Source organism: Melozone crissalis, unplaced genomic scaffold (assembly GCF_028551555.1).
Source record: "Melozone crissalis strain CALT ecotype California unplaced genomic scaffold, PUWL_Pcris_2 ptg000029l_1, whole genome shotgun sequence".
NCBI lineage: Eukaryota > Metazoa > Chordata > Aves > Passeriformes > Passerellidae > Melozone > Melozone crissalis.
This window is the reverse complement of record NW_026535807.1, coordinates 612,695-630,182: the sequence shown is the minus strand read 5'-3', so window position 1 is coordinate 630,182 and position 17,488 is coordinate 612,695. Positions and strand designations below refer to the sequence as shown.

General features: G+C 55.6%; 1 protein-coding gene across 2 annotated transcripts in view; it reads right to left on the bottom strand.

Moving 5' to 3' along the window:
• Nucleotides 1–13,619: 13,619 nt before the first annotated feature.
• Nucleotides 13,620–17,488, bottom strand: part of SRGAP3 (SLIT-ROBO Rho GTPase activating protein 3) — a 71,741-nt gene continuing 67,872 nt past the window's right edge. For both annotated transcript variants that reach the window (XM_054280714.1, XM_054280715.1), the window contains exon 22: nt 13,620–16,432. In XM_054280714.1, the coding sequence (XP_054136689.1) occupies nt 16,016–16,432 (417 nt within the window). In that variant the 3' untranslated portion in view covers nt 13,620–16,015. The remainder of the gene's footprint in view (nt 16,433–17,488) is intronic.

Here is a 17,488-nt window from a genome sequence, read left to right as displayed (position 1 = left end):
GAACGGGGATGGGAGCGGGAACCACCGGGAACGGGAACCACCGGGAACCGCCGGGAGCGGAGATGGGAGCGGGAACCGCCGGGAACGGAGATGGGGAACCAACGGAAACAGGAACCACTGTTGAACCACCCGGCGGGAACTGCCGGGAGCGGGAACCAGTTGGAACGGGGATGGGGAACGGGGATGGGAGCGGGAACCGCCGGGAACGGGGATGGGGAACCAACGGAAACAGGAACCACTGGGAACTGCCGGGAACGGGGATGGGAGCGGGAACCAGTTGGAAAGGGGATGGGGAACGGGGATGGGGGCGGGAACCAACGGGAACGGGAAGCAACGGCAACTGCCGGGAACGGGGATAGGAACGGGAAACCGCCGGGGAACGGGGATGGGAACCAACAGGAACGGGAACTGCGGGGATGGAACCGCCGGGAACGAGGATCGGGAGCGGGGATGGAACCGCCGGGAACGGCAGTGACGCGGGATGGCTGAAAGCCGCCAAGGCGGCGGGCAGTGAGTGATGAGAGCCGGGCGCTCCCGTGGGCCCCGGGCCGGTTCGTATTGCCGAGCTCGGGGAAATGGAGGCCCCGGGGGTGGGATCCAGCCGCAGGGGCAGGCTCGGTGCAGCTGTGCCCGCACACCCGGCCCGGCCGCAGGCGCTGCCCCGCCGCTCGCTGACCCCGCTCCCCGCACGCTTCGCTCTGTTAACGATATTCCTGTTGGTTAAAGTTGCTGTAGTAGAGGTTTTTACACACACGTGAAACATATTTAACCCTTTCCTATAATACTCTACAGAACATAATACCTCCCTCTGCTTACTTCATGTCACAGGTGTGTTTTAAGCCCTTCACCTTTTGCAGCTGCTGCTGACTCAAACGTGCTCTTACCTGAAAACTCTGTGCACCTGTGCCTGATTTTTCCTATGAGGTTTTTTGTAGCAGTGCAATTTCTATGTTCCTCCTCCTATCTGAGCTAGTCTGATTTTTGAATCAAGCCCCACTCCTTCCACTGGCACTCACTCAGTAACACTGATATATATCTGTATAAAGGGTACTCCATGACCCCCGTGATGGAGGAGGTCACAGTAAACCATCACAATGCTCTCTGCTGCCCTTGGGCACTGTGAGTCTCTGAATTTATATATTTGAATGGATCTGATTACTGCCTGCCCCTTGCCAAAAGAGCTAGATTTTACAGAATAGTGTCATTGCCACTTAAGTGCCTGTTCTTTTCACCTTAAAGAATCCATTTCTGCTTTCTCTGTGAGCTGTGACCTAATTAATTAAACTCCTACAATTTTCTGTTCTCTTCGTTCCCTTATGCACAGGGCAGATCTTGGTTCACACATTCTGACAGGAGTTTATTGGATGGGGATGAACTCACCCAGGAACGGGCACAGAGAGTTCATGGGTTCATTTCTGCAGCAACACATTTACACATTTATTTTTTGTTGAAGTGGACTGATGAAGAGCAAAGGGCAGTGAATTTACAGCCAAGCACCATCCATACAGACCGCAGCTGAATAGAACACAGTTTAAACTATTTCCACGGTAATAGCACCATATAAAAGAGCCCTGGAAAATCTGTGCTCTCAGCTGGATCCTGCACGCTGCAGGAGCTGGAGAGCATCCACCTGCTCAGGTGCGCGGCAGCACGGTCCCTTTAGCCCGGGGTGCGTGAGCATTGTGTGAGCGTTTCCCGTGGGGATGCAGTGCTGGGGGCAGAGCCACCGGAGCTCCTTCAGCCCTGCCTGGGGGCAGCAGCAAACCCTCCTGCTCGCCTGTTTTATTGGCACTCTGGGCTTCCTGGAGCAGGAATAAACTCCTTTATCTTGCTGAACGACCAAGCTACAACTTGTTATTATACACAGAACACATCTCCTTCCGAGCCCCTGAAATACTCGTTTAAATTAAAATACCAGGAGGTCCCAATTGCATTTTCATACACTTGTTGCCCTGTTCTGTTAGCAGAGAAATGTATGGAAAAGCCTAGCAGGAGGTGGAGCAGCCTGACACAAAGCAAATCTCCAAAAGCTACTGATTTTCACTTGTGTTGTTGAGATAAAATATTTAAGAGGGGTTTTATATAATTCCCGTCTGGTTGTGCACAAGTTAATAATCTAAAGAGCATTTGTTCCCCTGTGGTGCTCAGGGCCTCGTGCAGAAATGCTTTTTCCTCCATGCCCCAACAAACAATCAGCTCATCCTCAGCTGCCTTTAGTACATGGATCTTGAAACTAAAACCTAACACTCCACCTAGGTCTGCCTCGTGTGTCTGTGTGTCACTGGGCGTTCTTCATTGCAGATGTACAAATGCACCACAGAAACAAGCCTCTGGACACCAGCATGCAGATTGGCTGAAAAATCAGCAGAAGAACATACTGTACTTTAAAAGAAAATATCAAACCCCCAAACAGAGAACATTTTGAGTTAATTGTTTCTAAGTATTCTCAGAGATTCCTTAATATTTAAAGCAGTGGAAAGTTTCTCATCATGTCATTCCCAACTGGAAAGGAGAAGAACCTGAAACCGTGGGTAAAATTGTTCAGAAATATTTAACATTGACCTTGCTGTACTCTTGTGTTAAAGTTGGCAACTATTTATTGATTTCTCCAGGGCTAAATTTAGCCTGATGTTGAGACTTTTGGAACAAAAGGTCCCACATCATCGTGGTTTAACCCCAGTCAGCGCCCAAGCCTCACACAGCCACTCCCTCAGTCCCCCACCACTGGGACTGGTGATAGAATCAGAAGAGCAAAAGTGAGAAAACTTATGGGTTGAGATAAAAACAGTTTAATAGGTGAAGCGACAGCCACACACACAAGCAAAGTAAAGGAATTCATTCACTACCTTCCGTGGGCAGCCAGGGGTTCAGCAACCTCCGGGACAGCAGGGCTCCATCTCAAGCTGCAGTAACTTGGGAAGACAGACTCCAGTGACCCCACCTTTGGGCTGAGCATGATGTCCTGTGGTCTGGAACATCCCCTGGGGCAGCTGGGATCACCTTTCCTGGCTGTTTGCCCTCCCAGGCACTCCCAGCTTTCGGGCCAGTGTGGCGGTATGAGGAGCAGGAAAGGCCTCGGTTCTGTGTGAGCCCTTCTCAGGCAGGGCAAAAACATCTCCATTTATAATCACTGTGTTCAGCACAAATCCCAGACTCAGCCCCATCCCAGCCCCTGGGAGGAAAATGAACTCTAGCCCAGGCAAATCAGGGCTGGAGCAGCCGGAGGATGCCCTGGAGTACCAGAGCACCTCGAGGGGTGTGGGCCAGCCCTGCAGGACCTGCTGCTGTTTGCACTGCCACGTTCAAAGACAGCAGACTGCAGAGGCGGCTCCAGAGGTGCTGGGTTCCAATTCCTGTCATTAGATTTTGGCTAAAGCCTCTGTTAGCCATGGTCTCACCAGCCCCCTGCCATTCCGTGTGCAGCCAGAGATGCTGAGAGCCTCCCTCACAGCCCTCCAGGCCACTGGAAACGCAAACCACGTTTCACTGGCCAAAATGTTCCCAGCCCTCGTGCTGAGGCAATTTATCACCCTAGCAGGGGTTGTGCTGGCAGGTCCCTCAAACAACCTTTGCTGCTTTGGCTGTGCCACAGCTCCACAAGTATCTGGTCATTTCACACAGAAATTACTTGAAAGCACAAATGAAATCCTTTTTTCTTTTTTTTGTTTTTCAGTCTACTGCAATGATTTTAGGCCAACATAAGTCAGCCAAAATCATGTTAGTGTTTTACAGAGCAGCGTGGAAACTTCCATGAAAATGCTGTGAGAGTTAGCAGCCAAAGGAGCCAGAAATAATATTTAAACTTTCTCCTGGAGTGCTTTAAGATGGACACGATGAATAAAATCCCTCTGGGCATTTCATAGTAAAGCAATGCCGATTGAGTTGGGCCTGGCCTGAGGGCAGGATGAAATGCCAGTGGCTGCTGGACAGGCACCTGGGAGAGGAGGCAGCAGGTGAGCAGCACAGCCCTGACCTGGGACAGGGACACAGGGAATGGGCCAGTGGTGAGTTGGCCTTCGCTGGGTTGGGCCTTCTGCCAACAGCAACAAGCAACACTTGACATTTCAGAGACATTGTTTTGCACGTGCAGATATCTCCCATTTGGACACTGATGCTGATCCAGTAAATGTTAGAAAAATCATGAGTAAGCTCACTAGCTCCAAACTGCTCCAGTATAAAAACTCCCACACTGATAATAAGCACATTGATAGGTCTGTAATACCTTCCATTCTCTTTGACTGTCTCCCAACAGCATATTCCATTGCCAGCTTTGGGCCTTAGAGTCACTCTTTGGCTGTTTGGTTCTTAGCCTGGGTGCAATTCCTTTTCCAACCATTCTAAATAAACCAAAGGGGAAAAAAGAATAAAAGAAGAAAAAGAGCTGAATTAAATTAATTCAGCTGCTTGCAGAAACATGAGGATGCTGAGCATTTTGAGAACAAGTAGCAGCAAGAGCCCAGAAGCAAGATCTCAGCCCCAGGAAAGGCTAAGACCCTTCGTTCTCAGTGGGAGATTACTTTCCAGTGCCTAGTTTCTCTCAGTGATTCCCTGGGCAGTTAATCCGTGTGTAACTGCATGCTCTGTGTCCCACCTGAGACCTGCAATGGAGGCCACAGGCAGGGGCTGACAAATAGGAAACAACAATTTGCATTCCCATGCTGACAGAAGTGGGTAAATCAGGTGAAATCCAAAGGCAAGAGAGTCAAGACATTAATAGAAGTGTTTCTTAGTTGACATTCGAGCTCTCCTGCACAGATTTAGCCTTTTTCAGCAAGGAAAGGGACTTGGACTAGGAAAAGGACTTGGGAGCAGTTTGGATACAAATTGCTGCCAGTCCCTTGTGCCATATGTCTGCTGCTTTGCCAGCAAAATGCCCATTGTTGGGACTTCATTCCTTTGCTAAAACTGTAAAGGTTGTTTGGCTGCTGTCTTTATCACTTCATTGCTGCCTCCCCCTGTTCCTAAGCATGAAGCAGTTCTCAGCCTTTGCAATGCAAGGTAGCAGACCTCCCTCCACTCCACCTCTCTGCCAGGGTAAGACATTCCCAGCCGTGCCCCTGCTGCTGTGAAGGTTCATTTATCCTCCCTGTGGATTACTGGGAAGTGCAAGAGAGGCCCGAGAGCTGCTCACAGGCTCTGGCCCCTCAGCACTTCCCAGCTCTGATTTAATGAAGAGCACAGCTCTCACCAACAAGGCTGCCATGCCTTGCCATGGATTCTGCATTTGTGCCCAGAGGTGCCCGAGGGCAGGGATCCCTCCCTCCAGCCCTGTCCCTGTGCATTAGCACACTCCAGCACTCCCACCAAGGGGCTGAGGAGAGCCAGGAGCCCCTGCAGATGCATTTCCCTGCACCACGGGGCCTCAGCAGAGCCTGGCTGCTCCTCGTGCTGCTGTGTGTCACCTCCAGCTCAGCCCACTCTGCATTTCCCTGCTGAACTGCTGCTCATCAAACCAGCAAGGGCAAAACACTCAGAACAAGAGAGCTATGGAGAGGCAATTTCAGCTTCTGCTGAGCTTAGCCTGTTTATGCCTGGATTTATGTGCCAGAATGAGACTAAGCAGAAGGAGGAGGAACCATTTGTCACCAGAACACATTCAGAAAAAGCAGATCCAGCCCGTCCATGGCGCAGCAGCCTGCTCCAGCAGTGCACAAACCACTGCTGGTGATCTGGGGTGAGATGAGTGTTGGGATTGATGCCAGTGGTGAAAAACAAAACCTCTCGAGTGCTGGCAGCTGAAACACCAGGTAATTACTTAATTGACTCCATGATCTCCGCCTTGCAGCAGCAGCCTGCAGCACTCAGGCTAAAAGCAGCAGCCCATTAGTAATTCTGGCAGCAGCTAATGTCCCAGACCATGGAAAGCAGAACCCCAGAGCATGGCTGGTGCAGAGTTTGGCACCTGCATCCATCCATCTGCCAGGAGCACTCCCCTCTGCTGGACCCATCAGCTCCTCCTGCTCTGGCCAGAGACACACACCCAGAGTGGCCAGAGCTGAGATCCAGGCAGGGAAATGACACCAAAATTCAGGATCAATAGAAACTGCTGGAATGGGGGAGCTCTGTGGGAATAAAGCCACATTTGAGGGCCACTTTGGCTGTTGGGTCTGTAAAACATTTCCTTGCATTCCCCTCAGCCAGACATTCACACCCCAAAGGGACGCAGCCCCTGGCTCTGTCCCTTGCTGCCATCAGCCCTGTCCTGGGGAAGGCTCCAGCAGCCCAGTGCCAGCAGCCCTGCTCTGGAGGGCACAGCGGTGCCACCGCAGGGCACAGCACAGCCCAGCACCCAGCTCATTCAGCTGCCAGCACTGTACGTCCATAACCTCACTGGAACACAGGGAATTGTCCAGGCGAGCTGACTTTGGCAGGAATAAATCCAGCCTGGCACCAGCTGGGCTGGGGACAGTGTGCTTGGCCCTTGCTGTCAGCTCGTGGTAGCGGGGCCAGGAGCAGCTGGATCCAAAGCCGTGAGCAAGCAGCAAAAGGGAAGGGGTGGCTGCACACAAGGCTTGTCCCCAAAAGCCCTATGAACAATGTAGAACTTCTTACAGGAAACAATCATTTACACAATTCCCATGGACTTCAGTTGCCACACCAGGGAGGAGGGAAGGCATTAGTCATGCACTAGCAGATGTTTGGACTTACGTAAGGCTAAACTTCTTTCTTTCTTTCTTTTAAGAAAAAAGCTGCATCTCACCCTAGAGCCTTCTTGAGAGCCTCCTCACCCTCAGCCACTGCCACGGCCTCACGAGCTCAGCACTGCCCTGCTCCATGGCACAGCTCTGCCAGCTTCAGCACTTGCCCACTCACTGCTAAATATATTAGTTTTATAAAAGCTGTCTTGAAGGGGGTGAAAAAATGGATGCAGCAAGAGTTTAGAGACAGAAATCCTGCACAAGTTCCATCAGTGCTCAGCAGCAGCAGCAGGTGGGGGGCGGTGCAGCCAAGGGCAGTTATTTCTTGTCAGCCAAGACCCATCCAGGAGGGAAACGAGCTCGTTAGCTTTGAGCGGGTAGCAGGGTTTGGGCTGTGACCAGCCCTGCTCACAGCCCTTTCCTGGACTCACCCAGGGGCACAGGGCTCTGGCCAGGCTGCAGAAACCCACCCAGCCCCATCCTCGCTGCACCAGCTCCCAGCCAAGCTCTCGCTCATCGCAACCTCCCAGTGCCCCAGGAAGCTGCAAATCCTAATTAAGAAATTTATCTTGGTTAGATAGAGCCGGACACGTGTGCGTGTCCAGAGATGAGCCTCACGCTGATGGGGCTCGGGTGGCATTAGGAGCTGCCAGAGGGTGCCTGGCCTTTGGATGCTGTCAGGAGGCTGTTATTAGATTTAGAGGCCTGGGATAAGCCTTGCTCCAGAGCTGAAGCTTCATTTCCAACACACAAACCTCCACTGACGTTGCAGCATCAAGGACGCCAAGCCCAAGTCTCTGGAAGATTCCTGGGGAGGACAGAGACATCTCTGTGGAACAGAGCAAGGCTGGTTTACCTGCAATGCTTGTGCAGATCTGATGCACGAGATATTTAAAATACAACAAATTACACTTTTATCTCCTGAAACACTTAAACCAAGATGTTCCAACAGCTGCTGCCTCCCACACCCCAAGCAAGGGAAGTGATCCCAAAGGGCAGCAGGAATGTGGTGCTGTTTTCCAGCTGAGCTGGGATCATAAAAAGGTTTCCAAGTGCTCCACAGTATTTACAGAAGATGGATAACGCTGCAGTCTCTCAGGCCTGCTGAAGTCTGGTTTCCAGTGTTCCTATAGGGAGGCTGTAGGTGTGTATTAAGGGGAAATAAAAAAGTTATCAAAAGTTGGGTAAATACTCCTATTTCCATTGTGTGCCTGCAGCCAGCTCAGGCACAGGACACAGCTCAGGCTCCCCAGGGCTCCCTGAGCCCTGCCTGCTGCAGGTCCTGCTGGAGCCCAAGGTGGGCAGGGGCTGGGGGCACCAGGAACACTGCAGACCCCCACCACACCAGCACTTTGAATTACCAGGGCAGGGGCTCCACCCCAGGGACGTGGGGACATCGGCTTGTGCTGGAGCAGCGAGCCAAACATTCAAAGGAAAATACTAAAATTGAAAGCAAGCTCAGAATGCAGCAAACCACAGCAGCGCTGGCTGGTGCCAGCACTGTCCCTCCCACGGCTGATGAGCTATCCCTGGGCAGGGCCAGGGGAGCTGACAGCTGAAAAACACTTGGCCGGTTTCTAGAATCAGTCTCATCTGGCAAGTGTTTCCCCCTCTGCACAGGAAATCAGACACACGCTGCAGGGATTGCCTCCAAACCCACGCACACAGCACAGGAAAATCTCTGCCACGCGCTGGGGTCTGAGCTGCTGGGCAGCCCCAGACCCGAGGGTCCCACTGAGGGCAGAGGGGATCAGGCAGGAAAAAGGGCCCTAAATGGCCCGGCAGGGCATGGTGCAGCCACAAGCAATGAGGGTGCCATAAATCTACAGCCTTAGCAATTCATGTCCACCCTCCAAAAGCCAGTGTAACAGAGCATCTCTCAAACTTCACAAGAGCAGGGAACTCCAGGCAAGTCAGAGCCGCTGCCCAAAGGGATCTGCGGCCACATCTGAGCTGAAACAGCAGCAGGGCTGCAAAATCCCTCTGAGCTGGGTTGCTGGGGTGGCCCAGACCATCCCACATGGCCCTGGCTCCCACTGGGAAGGAATGCCCCTCTCTGCACCCTGGGCTCCATGCTGGCTCCCATGGCTGTGCACAGATGTCACTGCCAGGGCAGAGCCAGGCCCAGGGCAGAGCCAGGCCCGGGGCAGAGCCATTGCCGGGGCAGAGCCATTGCCAGGGCAGAGCCAGGCCCGGGGCAGAGCCAGGCCCGGGGCAGAGCCATTGCCAGGGCAGAGCCAGGCCCGGGGCAGAGCCAGGCCCAGGGCAGAGCCAGGCCCGGGGCAGAGCCATTGCCGGGGCAGAGCCATTGCCAGGGCAGAGCCAGGCCCGGGGCAGAGCCAGGCCCGGGGCAGAGCCATTGCCGGGGCAGAGCCAGGCCCGGGGCAAAGCCATTGCCAGGGCAGAGCCAGGCCCGGGGCAGAGCCAGGCCCAGGGCAGAGCCATTGCCAGGGCAGAGCCAGGCCCGGGGCAGAGCCATTGCCAGGGCAGAGCCAGGCCCGGGGCAGAGCCATTGCCGGGGCAGAGCCATTGCCAGGGCAGAGCCATTGCCAGGGCAGAGCCAGGCCCGGGGCAGAGCCAGGCCCGGGGCAGAGCCATTGCCAGGGCAGAGCCAGGCCCGGGGCAGAGCCAGGCCCGGGGCAGAGCCATTGCCGGGGCAGAGCCAGGCCCGGGGCAGAGCCAGGCCCGGGGCAGAGCCATTGCCGGGGCAGAGCCAGGCCCGGGGCAGAGCCATTGCCAGGGCAGAGCCAGGCCCGGGGCAGAGCCAGGCCCGGGGCAGAGCCATTGCCGGGGCAGAGCCAGGCCCGGGACAGAGCCATTGCCGGGGCAGAGCCAGGCCCGGGGCAGAGCCATTGCCGGGGCAGAGCCAGGCCCGGGGCAGAGCCAGGCCCGGGGCAGAGCCATTGCCGGGGCAGAGCCAGGCCCGGGGCAGAGCCATTGCCGGGGCAGAGCCATTGCCGGGGCAGAGCCAAGCCCGGGGCAGAGCCATTGCCAGGGCAGAGCCAGGCCCGGGGCAGAGCCATTGCCAGGGCAGAGCCATTGCCAGGACAGAGCCATTGCCGGGGCAGAGCCAGGCCCGGGGCAGAGCCATTGCCGGGGCAGAGCCATTGCCGGGGCAGAGCCAGGCCCGGGGCAGAGCCAGGCCCGGGGCAGAGCCATTGCCGGGGCAGTCGGACTCAGAGGCCAAAGGAGGGACAGACAGGGCACCTATGCACAGCCCCTGCCACGAGCTCACAGCAGGCTTTGGGCATCCACAGCACACAGCTCTGTTTTAGTTTTAAACATCAACGGAAAATCTTTACCTCATTCACTAAAAGCTCTTTAATGTCTTTGCACATGAAAAAAAAAAAAAGACTAAAATGTATTAGCAATTTGGATTATTTGATTCAGTCAGCAGGACTGAGAGCACTTGTTTCACTTTGAGTCCAGGTTCAAAGCACTAATCACTAAGTTCTGCATCATTTCCTTTACATTTCATTTCTATGTCATTTTTTCATTCATTAGCTATGAGTGTGAGTGGTGCCAGAGTGCCCTTAGGTGCCCCGCGGGGCACACAGAGTGAGTGGCTCCCGGATCCATCCACACTGAGCTGCTGGACCAATCCAAGCTAAAGGCAAGTCATGCCCAGGCCATTCCTTGGCAGCCAGCTACCGCAGAGATGGCTGGAGGAGGCTGAGGGTCCTTCCATCACCGCGGAGGGTTCCGGTGTTCACCGGGGAGCTGCTGAGGCAGACCCGAGGCACTGTCACCCCGCAGCCCCGCTCCAGGCCCTGGGCAGCACTCCAGCGCTGACAGCAAGGGCTCTGCTGCTCCTCCTCACCTGAGGAGAGCAGGGCTGCCCGGGGCAGCATGGCCACGCAGCCCTCTGTCTGTGTCTGCATTCCGGCAGTTTTTCACTGGAGCAATTCCCTGCCCCGATCCCTGCAGCGGGATGGGGGGAGCCGGTCCCTGCTCAGGCTGGGTCCGTGCCCCAGCCTGGCTCTGCCTTGTGCCCCCGGCCAGCAGCGTCCCGCGGTGCCAGGCACGCCGTGAGCTCCCAGTGCTCACACTCCCCAGCGAAAAGGAATTCCTGCCTTCAGCAGGAAACCAGCACACGCGGCAGCGTGAGCAAGGGTAATTCAAATGCAAATGCTGCAATCGGCCCACAGAACCTAATAAATACATTCAATTTATTGATCACGCTCAGAGTTAATGATTATTACACCTCACCTGGGTAACTGGACCCTCTGGAGAGAATCAGGTATTAATTTCAGTTCAGTCAGTCAGTGGCAGCCCCTGCAGCACTTTTGCCCGGAGGAAAAGGAAAAAGGAGAAAGAAAAAGGAAAAAGAAAAAGGAGAAAGAAAAAGGAAAAAGGAAAAAGGAAAAAGGAAAAAGGAAAAAGGAAAAAGGAAAAAGGAAAAAGGAAAAGGTCCGGTCCCCCCTCCCTGCCCGGGTCGCTCGGCCCGGCCGGGCGCGGAGCGCTGCTGCCCTCTGCTGGCGGCGGGCGGACACTGCGGCACGAGCGGGGCACCGAGCGCACCTGGCGCGCACCTGGCACACACCCGGCGCACACCCGGCGCGCACCCCGCAGAGGCCCCACAGTGTCGCGCACAGCTCCAGGGCCTGGCCAAACTCCGCTCCTCCACACGCACCCGCTGCCCAGGGACCTGCCGGAGCCACCCCCGGGCTCTCCCCCGGGCGGTGCCCAGGATGCTCCCGCGGTGGGTACCGGGCCGGGTCAGAACCGCTGCCAGCTGCTCTCGGTGCTGAGGAGAGCGTGGTGACCAGGACGGGCGTGGCAGCCCAGAGCCCGCCCTGCACTCACCTGCCCTGAGGCTGAGCCCATTAACCGTATTTAAGGAGGGGTAATTAAGGACGGGGTGATGAAGGTCGAGCCCCACCTGCAGCTTGCCCAGCCCTCCCCCTGCCCGTGGTCCACGCAGACCCCGGCTCGAGCAACACCAGCTGTGTCTGCAGCTGCCCCACCTCGGGGATGGATGATGGACGGAATCGGGGCGGTCTCTGTCTCTCCACGCCGCCAAGATGGGAGGGAAGTGAAGCCACGACCCAGCAGCAAAGAAAAAAAACAAAAACAATGGGAAGAAACATAACCCAGCCTGAAGAGTCCAGCGCAGTTCCTCACAGCCTGAGTGCGAAGGGCTCTGGGGCTGTTTGTTCAGAATGGTTTTTATCCCCTCAGCACCCATAAACAGCGCCCAGAGCCCGGCTGCAGGGGCAGGAGACAGTGTCTGTACTGCCCAGGGCAGGGCAGGATGCTGTGGGGCAGAGGAGGGCGTGGGGTGGAGGCACAGGCAAGAGACAGCAAATCTTCTGAAACCACAGACAACGTTTTTGAGAAAAGTTAAGCAGTTTATTCAACAGGATGAGTCCACACCCAACCAGTGGCTTCATCTACATGGCATCACCAGCACACACGAGGACCCACTCAGACACTCTAGCTGACGGCATCTCACCATACGTTACAGAGACAACACCAGAGGAGGAAGAGGAGGAGGAGGATGGCCGGTACGGCGGGCAGCAGCCAGCGTTTCCCACGGCCTCCCGGCACAACCAGCCCCGTCCCCACAGACCTCGCAGCCCAGCCACGCAAAGCAAATCAGACGCGGGACATCTACTGCCGCCCCGCGAGAACCACAACACTGCTAGTTAAATAACACACCTGGGACACAAAAACCACCTACCAGGGACTTCAGCCTAAGGAACAAAGTGCAGTCATGGCCGCCCCGGGCCCGCGCTCAGGCGTGAGGGTCTGTCCAGGGCAGGGTGGGGTGCTGCTGCACTCCCCTCATGGCAGGGCCATGGTGCCACCGTGCTCCCCTCATGGCGGAGACATGGCTGGGATGGATGGGGCAGGGCCCCAGTGCCACCACGCTCCCCTCAGCCCCACAGCAGGGCCATGGCCAGGATGGATGGCAGGGCCACAGTGCCACCATGCTACCCTCAGCCTCATGTCAGGGCCATGGCCATGGCTGTGAGGGGTGGCAGGGCCGTGGTGCCACCATGCTCCCCTCAGCCCCACAGCAGGGCCATGGCCGGGATGGATGGCAGGGCCACAGTGACACCATGCTCCCCACACAGTCCCACAGCAAGGCCATGGTGCCATCGCACTCCCCTCATGGCAAGGCCATCACTGGGCTGGATGGCAGGGCCACCGTGCCACCATGCTCCCCTCAGCCTCATGTCAGGGCGATGGCCACGGCTAGGAGGGGTGGCAGGGCCGCAGTGCCACCACACTCACCACAGCAGGGCCATGGCCACGGCTGGGATGGATGGCAGGGCCGCAGTGCCACCACGCTCCCCTCAGCCCCACAGCAGGGCCAGGACTGGGAGGGATGGCAGGGCTGCAGTGACACCATGCTCCCCTCACGTCAGGGCCATGGCCATGGCCAGCAGGGCTGGGCCGGACGGGGCAGGGCCGCGGGAGCCGGGCCCAGAGCTCGCTCTGCACAGCAGACACAGCTGCCCTGAGCAGCCGCCCTCACACAGCTCAGCCGCCCTGGCTCCGGCGGCAGCTCGGCCGTGGGCTGTCACAGTGAAGCTCTGTGAACTCTGAAGCCCACACACAGTCTGTGCCCTCAGGAAGGTACCGAGGATCGGAGTCAGTCACTCACAAACCATGAGCGAGTTCCAGTTATGATGCTCCTACAACGTATGTGGTTCAATTTTGTGCCAAGTTCGCTTACAGAAAAATACATTTCTTCCCTTAAATTTACAGTAGTTAAAACTACACTTGGAATACCATATTACAAAGGGGGAGTTTATTCTCCAACAAAAAGTCTTGGTTCCCTTTTCATCAAACAGAAAAATGGAAGGACTTTAAAAGCAATCACCCCCAGCACAACACAACTGCCCAGACGAACCCATGTGTGCACAGCCCCCAGGCCTGAACTCCAACCGTTTGTTTTGGTGCTCAAAAAGGCACTTAAAGATAAGAAAACAATTGTATTAAAAACCCACAACAAAACAAAACAAAGGAAAATGAAAGGCAATAATTTAATAGAAAGACACTGGAATTTGTACCGTATGGTCAAAAGTAAGGGAGGAAATAAAACCCCTAATGAAGATGGGTTTGCTCTCAAGTCATCTCAGAAAGCATACAAAAAACAGAAAACTGGCAAAGTGAATGTTCTCCAGGAACTAAATGGAAACAAAAGTAATAATTGCTGGCAATGGATACACAGCACTCGTGCCAAATGGGTCCCTCCCTCCCCAGCACAGGTCCCTGACCAGCCCAGCCTGGCTGAACATCTGCAGCCGCTGTGCCAGGCCGGGCAGTGCCAGGGCTGTGCAGGAAAGGGGCATGATGGAGAAATAAACACCAATGTGAACCAAACACCAAGGACGTTCACAGACACGCACACACACCGTCTGCCCTGCCAGCGTGACAGGGAGGGACATGGGCAGAGCTGCTCCCCACGGGCTCTGCCAGGGGTGCCGGCGGCTTCGCTTCCCTTCGGGATTACTAGTATTATTACTGGGTTTATTTTTACATTGAGCTACCTACTAAGTGCAAAGATTTGTTGAGTGGCATTGGCTTTATCTAACTTTAGCCTATTTTTGTACAGTTTACAGGTTAACAGTTACCTTCGAGCAGTTAAGCAAGTACAGCAATATTTACAGGGCTGGCAGAGCGGGGCGTGAGGGGACACGTGCGAGGGGCAGGGGACAGGCACCAGCCGGTCCCAGGGCCTGTGCCCGGTGCACAGGGGTGCAGCTGTGGAGGGGCAGAGAGGGGGTGCAGCTGTGACAGCACAGGTACAGAGGTACAGGTGTGGATGTACAGGCAGTCTCCTCGTGGGAGCTCCCCAGCCGAGGAGACACGAGCCACGGCAGGACTGACGGGTTCTGCCACCCTGGTCAGAGCCTCCACTGCCTTCTGGAAGCCAGGCTGCTTCTCCTGCAGAGCTGGGGTCCGCAGCAGTGCTGGAGAGATGAGGAAGATGAAGGGGGGACAAAGCAAAGCCCCAGGCAGGGTAAGTGGCTGCTGGGTGAGTCAGCAGGGCTGGCAGGCTCTTTGCCCAGGCACAGAGCAGCAGGATCAGAGATAGCAGGGAGGAAGGATGAATGTTAGGAGACATGAGCACGTGACTGTGGGGAAGTGCCAAATCAAACCATGGGGCATCGCATGGAAATCTGTACAAGGAAAAGCTGCAGGAGAAGCACGGAGCATCTCTGATTCAGTGCTTACAGAGGAGTCTGGATTATCACACAGGACCATGCAATCCCCAGCCTTCTGCATATTTTTTCTCTGGGTAAAACAAAATGTAGATGCTTTTGCATAAACTCAAACTGTTGTATTATATGGTACAGTACAGAAAGTGCAAAGTATCACCCATCAGACCAGTTTTGTATCTGATGTGGTGAAACACGGCTCATGCTTCTCATGCAGGACAACCACTCTGACCTGAGACCCCTCCTCGCTGCTCAGGCCTGACTCTCAAGAGACCACTAAGTTGGGCTTTGTTATTAAAAAAAAAAAAAAAAGGAAAAAGCACATGGGGAAAGGGAGGTGAAGAATCTCCAAACTCTGTAAGTTACTCCATGCTTTACCACAGGTTTGGTCACTAGTCCTTGCTCACTCTGAGAACTTGCAGAGAAGCAGCGTTCCACAGTCCCAGCGCAGCACAGCATCCTCCTCCTGCATGAGGGTGATGGCACACACCTCACTCTGTCCACTCATGACACTCACTTCACTCCATTCCCATCCATGGCACACATCCTGCTTGTCCCTGCTGCCAGGGCATCACGGGCATATGAAGACATCTCAGGATTCAGGACTGGAAAGACTCCAGCTGGCTGGTCACACATGGTCATGTATGGATTTCCAGCTCTTCTCCACAGCCCAGCAGTGAACAGACCCTACCGCATTCCCATCCCTTTTTTTTTGCCTTCAATGCCAAGAGGTACAGAAAATAAACTCCAGGATGGCCTTGTATTGCTTGACGCACAGCTGCTGCAGCGGGGGCTTCCAGGTGCACACAGACAGCCTTGGAAACCCAGACCAACCCACTGTCTCAAGGGAGGATATTTCAGAGCCAGTTTCTGAGGTAAATCTACTGTTTTAAAGTCACTGAATTCTGTACACTTTGTTTTTAATATATACTTCCACACCGAGTGTGTTCTCCAGCGCCAACACTCAGACCTGACGTCTCCTCCTACTGTAGGACTGCAAGCTCGGGAAGTGTTTCTGCATGGATGGGGTGTGTGCACACCTACGTACATACACTCACACACGTATGTACAGCACCAGGCCCAGGCCCCACACGCGTTTCCTTCCACAGAGGCTCCCCAGCAGGGCCGTGACCCCTGCCCACCCAGCGAGGCTCCGCTCGCCCCGCTCCCGGCGTCCGGGCGCCGCGGTCCCGCGCCCCGGCCCTACATGGTGCCCGATTTATCTGCCGAGCTGCTGGGGAAGAGCTTCTCGGTGGGGGTGACGGCGGGGCTGCCCACGCCCGAGCTGCTGCTGCTGCTGGAGCGGTGCTGCACCACGGGCCGCACCGGCCGCATGGGCGGCGGCCGCAGCTGCGCCCCGGCCAGCCGGGCCGACAGCGCCGGCTTGAAGGTGGTCATCATCTCGGAGGTGGAGCTGCTGCTGCGCCGCATGGCCGCCTCGGGGTCCCGGATCAGGATGGTGTGCAGCGGGCTGGCCGGCTCCGAGTTGGCGGCGCCCAGCGGCGGGTTCTTCATGGGCTCCAGCGTGTCCAGCACCACGTCGGGCGCCTGCTTGGCCGTGTTCTGCCTCTCCAGCTCCCGCAGCTCGTTCAGCGCCGTGCTCATGGTCTTCTCGATGTCCTGCAACGCCAAAGCCACGTCAGCGCTGCGCCATGGGCACCACCTGCTCCCCTGCGCTCCACCCCACCATCCTGGCACGCGTGTCTGCGGAGGGGGTCTCTGATCTGAGAGCTCCCAGGGAAAACAGCAGCTTTGGGAGAAGATGTGAAGCCCAAACTGGCTGCACTAAAGTGCCCTGTGTTCCCAGGTCAGCAGGAGCTTGGTCACCAGCTCCAAAGGGCATCAATCCTGAGCACCAGGAGAGAAGGGTGAACACCAGCCTGCCCGCACAGCTCACCCACAGCTCTGAGGCTGGCTTTGCCTCACAAGGGAGGCCCTGCAGCCTCCACTGGATGTATGGGGCCTCTGCTACCCCATGCTCACAGGACAATGGCACGTGGCAGGGACACACACTGGAGCGAGTGGAACACCAGCAGCTCGCCATGGATATACGAGAAGCAGCAATAAGGCCTGAGGCAGCCAAGGAGACGTTGGCTCCAGCCCCTCAGTGCCCACCACCTCCAGGCTCCACAGTCTGTCCACAGGGATTCCCCAGAAGGTGCATCCAGTCCCACCAGAAGTGCCCATGCACAGGGAACTAGCTACTGCCTATGGCTACAGTGCTGGGGCCTCGTGTACAAATGGAGAGGCCCTAGTCTGCCTTTGCTTAAATCCACCCTAACTTAATTAAGGCCACTCAGCAAGACCATTGGAGAAGCAATTTAAGGCACCAGAGTCAATTGTTTGAAAAGTCACTCTAGTTAATGTTGTCCTGGTGTAGACAAGTCCTTATTTTAGAACACCTACAAAATGCTCTGTGAGCCTCAGGTAACATTCAAAGAATCAGCTGAAGGGAAATAACTATCAAGTTAGCTCCAATTTATTCTATTAAGCTCCTAAGATGATGAGTGAAAATACTCTCCCAGAGAAGTCTCAGGACTCCCAAGCCCAGCAGCCCCACAAGATTCAAAGTGAAAATTCATCACCTGGGTGATCATCTTTTCCAAGAACAACCCAACAGAGCTGGGTGTGCAGCAGCACTGTAACCCTGTCTGAGGTGAAGGGGCTGCAGGCCCT